This window comes from Anopheles merus, chromosome 3L (genome assembly GCF_017562075.2).
Source record: "Anopheles merus strain MAF chromosome 3L, AmerM5.1, whole genome shotgun sequence".
Lineage (NCBI taxonomy): Eukaryota > Metazoa > Arthropoda > Insecta > Diptera > Culicidae > Anopheles > Anopheles merus.
Genome location: NC_054085.1, coordinates 35,098,761 through 35,113,355, shown reverse-complemented (window position 1 = coordinate 35,113,355; position 14,595 = coordinate 35,098,761). Strand labels below are relative to the sequence as shown.

General features: G+C 45.0%; 1 protein-coding gene across 11 annotated transcripts in view; it reads left to right on the top strand.

The window, feature by feature from the left end:
- LOC121599274 (heterogeneous nuclear ribonucleoprotein L) overlaps positions 1–14,595 on the top strand; it is a 173,914-nt gene that overhangs the window by 150,963 nt on the left and 8,356 nt on the right. For 7 of the 11 annotated variants that reach the window (XM_041926966.1, XM_041926969.1, XM_041926964.1 and 4 more), the window contains 2 exons: positions 11,862–12,046; positions 13,066–13,158. In XM_041926966.1, the coding sequence (XP_041782900.1) occupies positions 11,862–12,046; positions 13,066–13,158 (278 nt within the window). The remainder of the gene's footprint in view (positions 1–11,861; positions 12,047–13,065; positions 13,159–14,595) is intronic. The other 4 variants (XM_041926975.1, XM_041926974.1, XM_041926972.1 and 1 more) reach the window with 1 other exon arrangement.

Here is a 14,595-nt window from a genome sequence, read left to right as displayed (position 1 = left end):
ACTCTACCATCAACCATTGTGTCAACAGCGCCGGCACGATCGAGTAACAACCAAAACAAATACCTTCGAGCGACCCGATCCTTTACGGTAGCTTTCTCGTTACCTTCTCTTGGCTATGAAAACATGTCTGCCGTTTTTTTTCTACTCATTCAACAGCACTAACCATTTGCCTCAATCTTTGTTTCTTTTACAAAACAAAACACGCCAACCAATGCCTGCTAACTTTCGACACACTTGTACTTGTGTTTCAAGTGTTGTGCTCGAGCAGTGGATCTTCCCTCAAGCGTACCCAGCAGCACAGCAGCAGCAAAAAAACCATATGCAATCGACCAGAATGCTGCTGCGTGGTTGTGAAACGTGTAGCACACACCGGCGCACAAAAGTTGGAAAAATATGTATGATAGCTCTTTGTGGGTCGATTTTTCCTCTTCTTTTTTGCTAAGAACGAAAAAAAGGAAACACTTTCATAACACTAACATGAACACCACTCCTCCCACTCGCTCTCCTTATCAGTCGCAGTGCAGTAAGTTGCTGAAAGTAAGTGGATCAATGTTTCACCGAGCGGCGGCGGCGACTGCTGCTTGTGCGTTAGTGCGGTGTGTGTGTATGTGTAGGCCGACCCACAACACTTACCACGCCGGAAAAGGTATTCCCCTTACGCTACTCGCACGGTTTGATTGAGTGGTTTCGAGTACCGGGGCCACATTCCTCCTCTTTCAGGGTTTTTTTTCGGGTGAAGAAAGATAGAAAAAATCATATAATAGCATTAATGTAGCAAAGGAAAACTAATGCGCTGGAATGGTGGAGGCTGGGGTTGAGCGAAAAACCACGCCCGTCTGCCGAGGGTTCGCATTCGCTTTAATGCCGCTTTATGTTAATGTATGTCAATGCCTAATGGTTGACAATCATCTCCTTGCGCGAGAGCTTGTTTGAGCGCGGGGACTGTGGCATGTTTTTGTCATTGTCGGGGGTCGGTCGATACCACTTTGGTCGATGAGACGAGACGGTGAGGAAGCAGAGAAAAAGCGTATAAGTATTTGAGACAATTTTGTCCTGCGGGAACACCAAAAGTACTCTTCTAGCGTGTGCAATTTGTTTGGGTGGCATTCTTTGTCGTCATCGTCGTCGTTGTCGCTCCCAAGAGCAAGACGTTTCCGAGAAAAGCAGCTATTGATGGTAATGATGATAATGGAGCTAAGAGAGAAGAGTGTCTGCTGGTGAAAATGAGGCGTGTTTTGAGGTAGCAAACCCCCCAAAAACGTAAGCAAAGACCTATTCTTATCCAACGACGGGACGAACCAGACGGTGCAGTTCGAAACCGTCGAGAAAATGTAGGTCGAACAGGAAGGTATCACATATCATCCGCTTGCTCTTGGATTCTGGTTACAAATTTAATGAATGTACTGTGTACTGTAATGAAAAGAATAAGAGGAAAAAGAAACATTCCCCGACAAGTAACACAAGCACGCAAAACGTTGATCAATGAGCGATAGTATTTCACCATTTCTCATACGCCGCCGTTGAGGATTCGCCGCGTTGACTCAGTAACAAATTACCCCTCGGAATCGATTGAGGTACGCTGCCGGCTCCACTCGGAAATTGTTTCAACCGATCATCTTGAAGACGCGCGATACTCTGACATTTTCCTGCACTACTCCACGAGTACACGAGTACGAGTTTCAGAGGGTGAGGACTGAAATATGATCCACTCTCGGCTTACGTTACGCGGTATATCTACTCTTGCGGCTTGCACTTGAAGGATGGAAGAAATTTGCATCCATCATGAACCATCATCCCCATTGCGCGCGTGTGCATGTATCTATCTCTCTCTCTCTCTCTATCATGCACAAACAGCGCAATTTTCCCAGCGGGCTTCCATCCATCTCACTTTAGGAGTGGAAAGAAGCAGCCAGGATGCAGGGCGTGCGGCGAATGGCAAAGTTTAATTCATAATTCATCCCGCGACATGTTTATTTATATGAATTTAATCTGATGAACTCGACCGGTCCCCGGCCCGGCCCGGCAGCAGCGGATTGGCGTTGTTGCGTTGCATCGAAAAGTGCAACACAACGCCCTGCTCTCTCTCTCTCTCTCTCTCTCTCTCTCTCTCTCTCTCTCTCTCTCTCTCTCTCTGTCTTTCCGTTCCGTCGGTCGATTATTAAAAGCCATCCAACCGTTCGGTGGACGGGAAGAACAAGAAACAAAACCATCCGGTGGGGCCAGTAAGAGCGACAGGGGAAGGGAGGGAATGGAGTGGAGGGGGCCCATTTATTTTATTTTGATTTATGAACATTATCTGACGGATTATGATGTCGTTTTAATTCATCGACAACATATAGCGCGTTCGCATGTTGCAAGAAGCGAAACATGGTGCGGCAAGCTTTTTCTCTGTCTTGTTTTCTTCTTTTTTTTTGCTGGGTTTTGCGGACAGCATTGAAACACACACACACACACAGTAGTGCGGTGAAGTGTATTTTCAGCTCTTTTTTTGATTGATGGTTGAAGTGGGTTCCGTTCGCATATTGCAGTCCGTTGCTTGATTGATGGATGCTAATCTAGCTACGTCTCTCCGATCGATGTGGTTTTGAAACAATCCAGAGAGCTAAGGCACAAAATGGCGGGAAAGTTTAAATTAAATCTCTTCTACCAATGCGAATCGAGTTGGTCAAGTGTTGATGATGCAATGCAGAGATTTGAAATGCGGAATGCCAATAGGATTCAGTTGCCTTGCCAGCTGCCAATAGGATTTAGTTGCATGGCAGTTGCCAATAGGATTCAGTTGCCAGTTAAATCTTATCTAGCTCTTTTTGAATGTTTACTGATCATTTTTGAATTTCAAAAGAAAGTCAAACAGTTTTTTAAGCATTTAGCATCCAAATATTTGAACAATCACTCGTCAATATCAGACAAACTGATGTGTCACTTGCTGCTTTCCAAAGTAAAAGGTGCTACGTTTGCACTTTAAATGTGACAATCCACTGTAAAGCGCACCTTCATGGTAACAATGGCACGGCTTGGGCCAATCAAAATTCCATCCCAAACTCTCCTTCAAACCGACTCAGCAGTGTATAGCCCATCTGGAAAGTTTCCCGCTACCGTTTGCTTTACATTTTACTTCACCAATCACCTGACAAATTGCCAAAAAGAATCTTTTCTACCGGCACACACGTGCACCAAGCGAACACAGCTGAAGGAAGACAGGGATCGTAAGTTGTAAAGCCCTACCAGGTAATCCACCTGGAGATCGGGAATAAAGTCCTAGTCGCTTCGAGAAACTAAAACGAAGCGGGTGAGGAAGACGACGACTAAAAGAAGAAAAAGTAGTCGTTCCGTCGATATCTTTTTATCAGTCACCCAAACGACGTGGGTCAAGTTTTGCTTCGGGCCCTGCTTTCGGGGTTTTTTTTCCTCGGTGTGGATTTTTTTTACATTTTCCCCAAAAGTTTTACAGAAAGGCTCTTGCTGCGTTGCTTGGAACAGCATAAAAAACCAACCCCCGTCCACGTCCGGGAAGCAATTTAAAAGCCGGATTTGAGAACTGTGCGGAAACAATCTCTTCCCGTGCCAAAGCGACCCCACGGAGCAGCAGTGTGGGAAAGAGAAAATAAATTTTACAGAAAATTACATCAACGGTAAAGGTGGAGAAAGTTTCTTTTTTTTTTTTTTTTTGGAGGGGACCTGTGTGTATTCTTCATTCCACCGGTCACTAATAAACTCGTGCAAAGGAAAACACAGAGTGTCGGGAGAAGTTTTTCACACCTTCTATTGTGCTGCCGGGTGTCGCCATACCCAAAGTGTTGTTTCTCTCTCTCTTTCGCTTGTGGGTATGCATAAAATGTGACATTTCATTGTCACACGGTTTTGCAGAGACACCCGAGTTGTGCTTTGTTTTCCTCCTCTCGAAGAGCTTTTCCCTCGAAAAAAAAAATGATACACAACAAAGTCACCCCAACCGGGGAGGGGGACGATGCAACAAACCAGCAATCCCTTGCGCAAAGCGGAAAGCAACATTACCGGGGTTTTATTATTTCATTCCACGAACTCACCTCGCTTTTTTTACATGCGCCCAGGTGTTATCTTGTTTTATGATCGTTTTTATCAACTCCGCCTTCCACTTCCGCTACAGAAGGAGCGAGCGCCTCCACCTATAGCTCGCTGTGTCGCCCTCTGTGTCGCCCTCTCTATCGGCTTTCGGATTTAACGGCACCAAGATTTTACGCAAATTTATTAACATGTTCTAATCCGCGGAAATCCGCATCGCATTAGCAGTGGGCGCGTCGGCCGCGAGTACTTCTTTACCATGGTGGGTGGTGGGTTTTCGTGGTCACATGATCACATGATAAAGATTTAAATTTTTCATTTGCTCGGCTCGGCGATGTCTTAGAAGAAAAAAAGTATGTTCTTTTCAGTGTCTAGCAAACGTCGTTGTGTTTGTTGGCCTCTAGCCTACACATTTTTCAATACACTGTGTGCTGTGTGAGTCTGTGCCAAAAATGGGGCGGCGCAATGGCAGCATTTGAAAAAAAAAGCAGGCAAAAGTGTACCAAAAACTGTCCCATTCATTAGCAGGCGCGAAGGAGGAGACTGCGAGACAAGAAGCCCACATTAATGTAAATTAATTGTCCCTGACGGTGTGGCGCCCGATTATCATTGGATTGGATTGTGATTTGCATTTTTGTGGTAGGTTTTATGGCAAGCATCACTTCCTGAATGCACCTCAATGGTTTAGATCTTTTTTCTTTCTACAATACAGTGTTTTAAAATTGTAAATATTAAATTTAATATCAAAAACCCCTCTACAAAGCTGCCCACAATTTACTACAACGCTGGTTTATCCAATCCGGCTAACTAAATCATCGCTGCCTGCTGCTCCCTGCGCGCGCTCTATATTACACGCCATTAATTTTTGCTTTCTAAAGAGTTTCCCCCGGACCTCTTCGCCTTGTCCATGACAAATAGCTTCTAATTGTTAGGCGAGCAGCAGCAGTGCGCTTTCGCTTCGAGTGCCTCGCGTTTCCGTTTATAGCTCAAACCACAATTTATGGCGCTCTCCCGGAAGCGGGGGGTAAAAGAATGCACGAAACCAATAGCACATCCGACCAATCCCTGGCCCCTCGCTGTATTGGGGCTCTGTATTGCAGGAAAGGAGGTTAAACTTTCATCTGTTGACTCTTGGGGCGCTTGGGAACAGACGAAATGGCACGAGGAGGGGGTGGTATTGCCAACCGTTTTCTCTCGCTTCCTGTTGTTTCGTCGCTTCACTCCTTTCTTTTGTGGCTAACCAATTAATAACACGCCTCGAACGGTCTCGGTTGGTCGGTCCAGACACACACACACACTGTTTTGGCGCGCACCGGTGGGAATGAAAAGCGTCCCGAACGAGAGCGCGTTTGCCCGGAAGGTTTGTATTCGCGATAAACGCGACACCACACAATTTGTGCTGCCAGTGGGGTTGGTGCGTAATCAGGATTGGAGCGGGAAATAAATTCACCCTTTCGCGCATTGCATTGTTTGTGTGTGTGTTGGTGTATTCTACTTCCGTGCCTGCCTTTCGACAAGCAGTGGAGGAAGCAGTGAAGGCAAAATGTGAAAGCGACGGAAGTTGATAACAAATTGCTATTGGCGTTTTGTCGAAATGTTAAATAAAAACAATTTAAAGCATTACGTTGCTAACTTTATAGCATTATTTTCGGAGTGTGACACACTAATCCTGTTCTCTTGACATACATTTTGGCATATTTAGTATGCCATACTTACGCCATGAATCCTTTTACATTTACACCCTGCATTCCTTGAAAGTAATTTGAAAATTCTATAGCTCCATCACACATTTTATCATCACAGTTTGAACCATACCGTTGCTGTAATGATTTAACCGTTGTTCCACTTTTAAACTACTTTAACCTCTATCTCGCTCCGGGTCTCGCCAAACCTCTCCTTATCTACCTCGCCCACCCGGGGCGGGCGGACGGGCGGGCACTATTATTTGTGTGAAAGGAAACTTTTTTAATTTCATTTAAACTGCCCCTAAACGGAACCCATCGCCAGTGCCGCCGAGCCGGGGTAGTTATGATACTAAAACTATCCCATTTACAGGCACCAGTTGTATCCTTCCCTGCTGTGCTTCCTCACGACTTGCCAACGGGGAGGGGGTGGGATTTAGTGTAACAAGGACAGACACACATACTCTTCCGCACCGGCACGATTTGTAATCGGAATCTGTACGTGTAAAGTCGCCGCATGTGTGTGTGTGTCGTTTTTGCATTTATGTTTCCCGTTCCCCACATTGGCCTCGAGTGCGCGCCCACTGGTGCAATAAAGCGCAATTTATGTGCTACATTCGTGTGTAGTGTAGTGTTGGTTTCGCTCCTCCAAACGGCCCGAAATGGATGAACTTTCCTTGCCACGATCCCCGTGTGTGTGTGCGCCCTGCCTCGTGGTTCTGTAACACATTTCCGCTTAGAAGCTGCATGAGAGCTCTCGGGGATCGTTTTACTTCCTGTTTCGGAACTGTTTTTCTCTTCCCTCGTGCTCCGGCTGCTACCGCAAATGTCCCTGGATCAGCAAAGAGAGGAGGACCTAACTGTGAAAAGCTGGAGCTGGATGGAGTGTGTATCATTTCATTAACACCCACCACCAAACCAACCAACCCAGCGCGCGTGTGTGTACGACTTTTGGGCAAATTATTCATCCTGAAACTTACAACCCCAAATCCTCTTTATATGTTTGCCTTGCCACTGCTGCTGCTGCTGGATTGGATTACGTTGGGCGACACACTTACGCAGAATCGCCAAAAGCTTGTGAAGCAATTTAGTAAATCGGTGTGTGTGTGCTCTTTTAAGTGAGAATTATCATCCTGTGCTGCTGGCCCCTTTTGGCGAGGATGGACTTTTCAATTCCAATCAAGGGATGAAAAAAAAGGGAACGAAAACTGGAACCTTCACGATCTTTCACGTACGTTTTAAAATGAAAAGGAAAAACCCCGGGAAGACGTGTAAATATAAAAATACCATAACCGTTTCGCTCTTCTCGCCCCTAAACGATCGCATTATGCATCGACGCGTTTGCTTGTTTAGCGTGTTGGGGCAATTGATGAAGGAGCTTCACTTATCGCGCCCCACACACACACACACACACACCGGGAGCATGCCCGCAAACTGTTGCCGACGGTGTTGGACGTGCTGGTTTCGCCGTGCAAGGACGAACAAAAAAAAAAACCAAAGATAAATGCAACGCGTTACTTTCCACTGTGGGTTTTTTTTCGCCTGCGCACCCTTCTTCCCGGAATTGAAGAAACAAGCATATAGCGGTGGGAACGTGATTTTTACGCGAAGCTTAAACTGACTTGAAAGTCGTTTGCTGACGTCTTCTCTTAGCCGAGTGAAAGGAAAGCATTGGGGTTGTGCGGCGTGTGCCGGTTTGCAGTAAAGTGTCGCCCGAGTGGCTGCTTGAAGGCGGCACAACAGGAAAATGGGTGTGTGTGCTACGTGTGTGGTACGTAATATGTCCAAACGTAGTGGTTTAAAACAAGGCGCCCTCCCTCGCCTCGCCCACTTGGAAGACGAGCCAAGGACGGATGCTTGACGAATCTCGATAAGTGGGATGCATGTTTTACATTGCACTTGCTGGCTGTGTTGACTCGTGATTGCTATCCTGCTCGTGGGTGTTTGCTGTATGGGGGCTTTTCGAACGGAACGACATCGTTTCCTGGAAAACAATTTGACAGTTTAAAGCGTTACGCCGTGCAAGTATGCTTTTTTATTCTAATTTTAATATGCTTCGTTTTATGTTTACATTGGCTGTAACTCAGTATTGTTTCATTAAATTTAAGCTCTACGCTAAGCGCCTGAAAGTATGCCTTATTTTTCTCACCGTCAGAGGGCAGGCACAGTATTATGTTGTTTGAATTGTCATCTTTGGTTGTTGTCTTTCTTAGCAAATCTTGTTTTTTTTCTGAAATTATCCCAAGTTTTGCGGTTTTTATGTTTCTTATCCAAAGTATTGAAGCTTTCCGAGCTCTTATGATAAGTAATAGTGTTGTTGTACATTTGTTACCGTAGTTGTAAATTGCAGCATTGCAATTCAATATTTATCATGCCAATAAATGCATTAAAGACATCAATTTGACCCATTGGAGAACAAATATGAGCATTTTACTAACAAAGTGAACTCCCTTCACCCTGTCGGTAGCAAATGCAACACCAACCAACGTCATGTGACTCTCTGATCCTTTCATTAAAATCGTTTGTCAATTTCCGCTAGCACTATAAATTATGCGCTCCTATATGTTTCCCCCCCTTTAGACCTGCTCTGTTCGAGCATACACAGAAAAGATCCTTCTCGAGAACGACACACACCCACACAGAGAAAGCCCGGGGAACGGGGAAAGAAACGAGCAAGAAATGAACGATAAGCGGATTTTGAAAGATTTTGCATGCTTCCAAGAGCATCCACAATCAGAGATCGCAAAGTAACGAGTAAACGGAGCAGAAGCACCATTCACGCAAACCGACACAACCCTTCTTTCCCTATCTGCTGCTGCGCTTGTGGTCGACGACCGCAGGCAAGAAACAAGCTTTTGTGGTTTAGAGTTTTCCATTTTGCTCCCGGTTTTTCACCCCGCATTTCCTTTCTCGTGTCACGAGATCCTTTTGCAGCAAGGCAGCAAACGGGGCTTACCAGTGTCGTCGTACGACTGAAAGGACACAGCAAAAAAAAAACGGGTCAATTGCATACGGCCACCGCCCGCCCGCCTCCCTTGCATTAGTTGACAAACACAATTTGCCATGTGTTGTGCATCGACCGAAAGGCATCCGCCGCCGTTGTGTGATCTTTTCGGAGCCGAAAAGTAATAAAAAGCTTTATTTGTTGCTCCAGCAGTGAGAACACACACGACACGTGACGTGATTGTAGCGTTAGAAGTGTAGTGCTGTGGTACACGACCCTATGGGGGGGGGGGGGGGGGGGGGTTGGCAACTTTAGTTTCACGTTGGCTGAAGTTTTGCTGTGAGTGAGTTGGTTTGGTGCGCCTCAAATGGAAATACTTTGCAAAACAAATGCTCAGACAGAGAGGGCTTTATTCAAAATATGTGGGCAACTGTGCGGTTAAATAATAATGTTGTGTACGATGTTGATGCACACTTGCTAATGCTTTTGCAAAAAGGGTATTTAAAGATGTTGCCCTCCTTTGCTTGTTTTGTACTGCGGGTTTTGTGTAATTAGTGATAATTATTAGCAATTTCATAATTACAAAAAGCGATTTACCACGATGGAAACATAAGTAGCCATGTTTCGCGTTGTGTGTGTATTTCGCTTTTTTATCATTATTTCAATAAATCCATTTCATTTCAATGGAGTTCGACACTCACACATCAACCAAATGACCACTCTATTTCCCTCTATTTCTCACACAAAGCCCCCCAGCGCTACCACACTGCCGGGTGAAACTCAATTTGAATTCGCTTTTGAAACACGCACTTGCACCGCGCACTGAACCGGGATGCACATTTTTCCAACACCAAAATAAATTCGATGCCTCTTGTTGCGCGTTCGCAATCGATCAGAGAGAGGGACATACACACACAACAACAAAAAAAAACCAACGCGTGTGTCACTCGAATTGCGAAATAAAATACTTGAATGCCACACACCACTCTGCGCCACTACCAAGGCCTGGCAGTTATTTGGCCTGTCGTGGTGAATTGCTTGCTCCGGCCGTATTGGTCGACGGTTCCTCAATTTTGGCTCAAAAATTGAATCGAATTCAGCGTGTGCGCGGTGTCATGTTTCGACTAAATTCGGATGCAAAACTCGGTAACTCCGACCGTCCGATGCGGGTGACGAAATGGCAAAATAAATTGTTTCCACTCTCCGTCTTTTCTGGCGGTGTTGTGGTGGATCAGACCAAAACCGATCCCGTTCAGAATGGTTTTGCGATGGTTGTGGTATAAAGCACAATCGCCAATGGACTGGGTTCGATTCTGGTGAACGATTAAAACAAAAAAAAAACGCAAGCAAAATGACCCATTTGCAGGGTACGTGTGCCTCTGAAAAACCACTTGAACGCGGGAGCAAAGCGTAACCTTTTGATTCAGGACGAGATCTGCTCCACGCGTGTCATGCCAAGTGATTGAATTGGAGATTTTTCATTTTTGTTTCTCTTTCTTGCACACACACAGCCAGGGGATATGAGGAAAAAATATGAATTTGTGAAAAATTTCAAGAGGACGATGGAGGCGCCTGGTATTTGACTGAATTTTAACAGAGAGTGAAAGAGCACGAGCGCACAGTTTTTGGTGCAACAGTTCTCTTGAACCGTTTGATTGATGGATTGATCGCTTGGGGAGGGAGGTTGTCGGTATTTTGTTTATCGAACGCTACGTTTAAGGACACATGCCGGGTGTGTTTGTGTAAGGTGGAGGAAGGTAGTGGAGGGCAGCACAAATATTGTGCCGTGTTTTGACCGAACCGAACGTGTTGCGCTGTTTGTGCAAAGGTGTTCCGTTTTCCGTCTGTGAATTTCATTCACATTTTTGCCTTTGCTAGATTGACATTTTTCTGTCTAATTTCGAGAGGATTTTCAGATAAAAGTGCACTGACACTAAAGCATGAAAACTATTTTTCTAACATTTTTTTTGTTAACAAAATACGCAACGCCACATGCAACAGTTTTGCCTTCGGGGGGGGGGGGGGGGGGACCAAACCTCAAACTCATTTCTTATCTCCAAAAGCATCGTAAATTAATTCGTACATCATTTATTTTAGTGCTTCAGTCCTTCACAAACAAAACCCCAAAGATATAAGCGATTATACAATCCTCTCTCTCTCTCTCCCCCCTTCGGTCCGCCCCAACAAGCCAAACCGAGTCAGCTGGCGAAAAATGAAACCGCTTCGCCTCGGAATGCAATATCGCTTCCGCTTTTCGGCGAATAACATCATCCATCTTCCGGTAGCACTTTTCCGAAACCATTCCGGGAAGTGTAAGGATTAAAACAAATGAACCCTTTTATAAACTGCAGAGGGGACGGGGTTTTGGGTGACCGATTTTTATCATGATTAAGTTACGAGTTTGCTCTCGCTTCTTCTTACGTTGGAAAACGTGCAACTACACACCTACCGCACCCTCAGGTTTGCCCTCTAGAAAACCACACAATTAACTATGTTCGCCGTTCGCTCTCGTTGCTCTGCAGCGCTTCTCTAATCGCAGATAGAGCGTTCCGGAGCTCTGGTGTACGTATTTTCATTTGTTTGCTTCCCTGTGAAAACAGTATCGGATCGGAGCGGCAAAAGGATGTTTTTATGTTTGCTGGACAGGGTGGACGTTCTCCCCAGCTCAAGTGACAAATCGTTTGTTCGCGTTTCTAGAAGTAGAAGCAATTTTTTTGTTAACGTTTGTCCATGGATTAGTCTCGTTCGGTGCTGCACTAGAACGAAGGTTGCGTGCAACATCAGAGCGAAACAAATGCGCCGGAATGCCCTTACGGAGCGAGCAAATGAGAAACGTTTCATCTTTCCTGCTTTTGCTTTGGTGCTGTCGAGGTTTCCGTTGCCTGATCCTGTTCCAATTTCACGTGCATGCCAACGCGCGAGAGATCATTGCACTTGCAGTTGACAGAAGGTGTACTTTTCTTCTCCCAGCCATTTTTTTCTCCATTCCCTTCCCTTCCCATTGCTCATCTGTAGTTGAGTGGACGAGTAGAGAACCATTAGTAGAAATAAAGTTTTTTTTTGTTTCTTATCTTATTCCTCCTTCTATCCGAACCGTCCCGCTTACGCTGACGGGCGGACGGTCAAGCACCATCGAAAGATAATATAATTTTTCTTCTTTTCTTCTTTCCCTCCCCCCCCTTTGCCAACCATTGGTCTAGAACCTGCTCTGCTAGGCGCCGGCGGTGGTAATGGTTTTCCGCCGAACTTTTCGCCCCCGGACTTCCACCCGTCGGAGAACTGGAAACCGGCGGCCGCCGGTACGCACGTCGGCCTGATGAAGGATCCGCCGCTGCCACGCAACGGGCCAACCAACTTTATCCAGCCAACGCAGCAACAGGTAAGGGTTTTGCTCTCGTTTATAATCTTCCCTTACTGTTGATCCAATTTCTCAACCCCGGCTGGGATGAAATCATTGCAACCTACTTCGGGTTTTCAGTGACAGCGATAAACAACCGTTTGCACAACGACCAGCAGAAATAACTGATTGGTTTCGAAATGAATGATAGACCCTCCTCTTCTTTACTTGTTGAGTGTATTTTCCGACAAATAATCATTTGCTCCGTTCGTTAATCTCACTCGCGTTATTGCAATTGAGGTTAAGCGTGTTGTCGCCACTGGTTCCAATGTAAACAACTCTGCTGTGTTGTTTCCATTACAAGTGTGTATTTTTGTGCAGTTCTTTTTCCCTTTTCATTTAGCAGAAAACGCAAGAATGGAGACGCATGGTGCGGCACGACAACGCGTGTGCGCCTGGTTGGTATGCAATCAGTGCTGCATTTTTATGGCTAGATCGAAATTACTTTTATGGTCATTTTCAACAATCGAATTCCAGTCATTTGATTAATGTTTAATTTTCTCCAGAATGATTTATTACAAGTTCGTAAAAACAAACCCTTTCTTCTCAATTTGTAAAGAAAAGCTTTGTTTTCCCTTAAAAATCGTCCAGATTCTTCATCTTTTTTCTTTTCTTTCGAAAACATAACTTTCCTTCCCAACTGTCGCAACCCAACTTCACACCAACTTGGCAGCTGTACTTTATCATTTAATTAAATCTCCACTCAGTTTGTGGTCTGCACTCGACCACCGCCCGCCCTGGCAATGAATTGTGTGCAAACAGCAGGGAGATGTAATTTTGTCTCCCTTTTCCCTGCCACCCAATATAGATCCGATCGATCCGAATACATCGAATCCGGTTCAATATTTCCCCTGTTGCCATATCGCCATTTTGCCGGTGCCGGAGCATTTCAATCTTTCGAAACAAATCTAATAAATCTCATCCTACTTTTCATGTGAATTCATATTTATTCGCTCAATCTTTCTTTCTCTTTCTTGTATCTTCGTATGCAAACACCACAGGGCGCAGTGATGATGGTTTACGGACTCGACAATGGAACCGCCAACACCGATAAGCTTTTCAATCTGTTCTGCCTGTACGGCAACGTGGTGCGGGTAAGTGTACAGTGCAGGAGTGAAACTCCCAGACGTTTTTTCTTCTTTCAAGCATGATGTGTACCGTAACACGTACAATGGGCGTGATTACACCGAAATAAAATCAATAAAAAGCCGCTGCATAATGGGTTCGTGTGAAACACGCATGAAAGTGTGACAAAAATGTGCGTTGTTGTAAACAAGACGAAAAGATTTAGTTTACAAAAATAATACGCTAACAGCTCGCGAAAATCGTGCTGTTCTCCCATGTCGTAACCGTAATTTAGCACACAATCTCTCGGCCAGGAGGGTAATCACGCAAAATCAGATCTAGTCTGTGCGGTTGTTTTCCGTTTCTTCCTCTCTCTCTGCTGATATTTTACCCACCGGCAACGGATTATTTGCAATCTCTTCTAACGCGCACCGTGCGGAGGTAAAAGAAGAAGAAAAAAGGGCAGACACACACGCGCACACACACTCACAAATGGTGACTAATTAGTTCACATTTTATGGCCTGTCACTCACGCGACTGTCAGAGTATCCGCGCCAGAGTGTGAGTGAAACGATTTGCTTGCATTTGCTTTAACTACCCTTTTTTTCGCTGTCAGTTGTGTGTGTGCGAGTGTATGGTTGTCTTTGGTCAAACCAACTACCAAGAACTACCGAATTCTAATTGGGCGACTAGAGAGATAGACCGAACCGATCCGGGGGTTGCGTTCCTCCGCTCCTCATAAATCACTGCTAGTGTAGCTCCCCGGCTATTTGTCTGTGGTGCTTGTGGCCACACATTCCAATCGTTGCAACAAAAAAAAAATCAAGTGCCGTATAGGAATGGCTAGCGAGCAATCGGATTATGGTACGGAGCGTTCTGAGTCAATTGGTTGGAATTTGATCCGTGGTTTTGTGGTTTTCGTGTGGCGCAAAACATGTACCACGTGGTTATGAACCGGTTTTTTTTTACGATGAGATTGAACAGCACTTGATTATAAGTTGAACGTTTGTTGCGGTGATTTAACGAATTGAAGTGTGATTAATCATTCCGATAATTCGTGAGCCGTTGAAGAACGCCTGAAGGTATGCAAGATGTTGCATAAGAATTATTAAATCACATGTTTCGGTAGAAATACAAAAGGAAACAACCATTTAGTTAGATTGAGGTGTATTCCAATTGCAGTTCATGTTGTAAAAATCTATTTTGCTACATTTTCTTTTGAACATGGATGCAAGCTAACCCGCTTCAACAATTTTAATTTTACAAACACAATCACTCCGACATTCATTCTGTTATAAAAATAAACAGTTTTATCTAGTCGGTCCCATGCATGCATGTTTCTCGCTCGCTTCATCACATTTGAATAAAATCAGCCCGCTTTTCCGGATTTCCATGAAGCCGAAACAAACCCCTCTGCAGCACACACACACAGCTGGGATGCAAATTACACTTGCCGAAGCACGTTC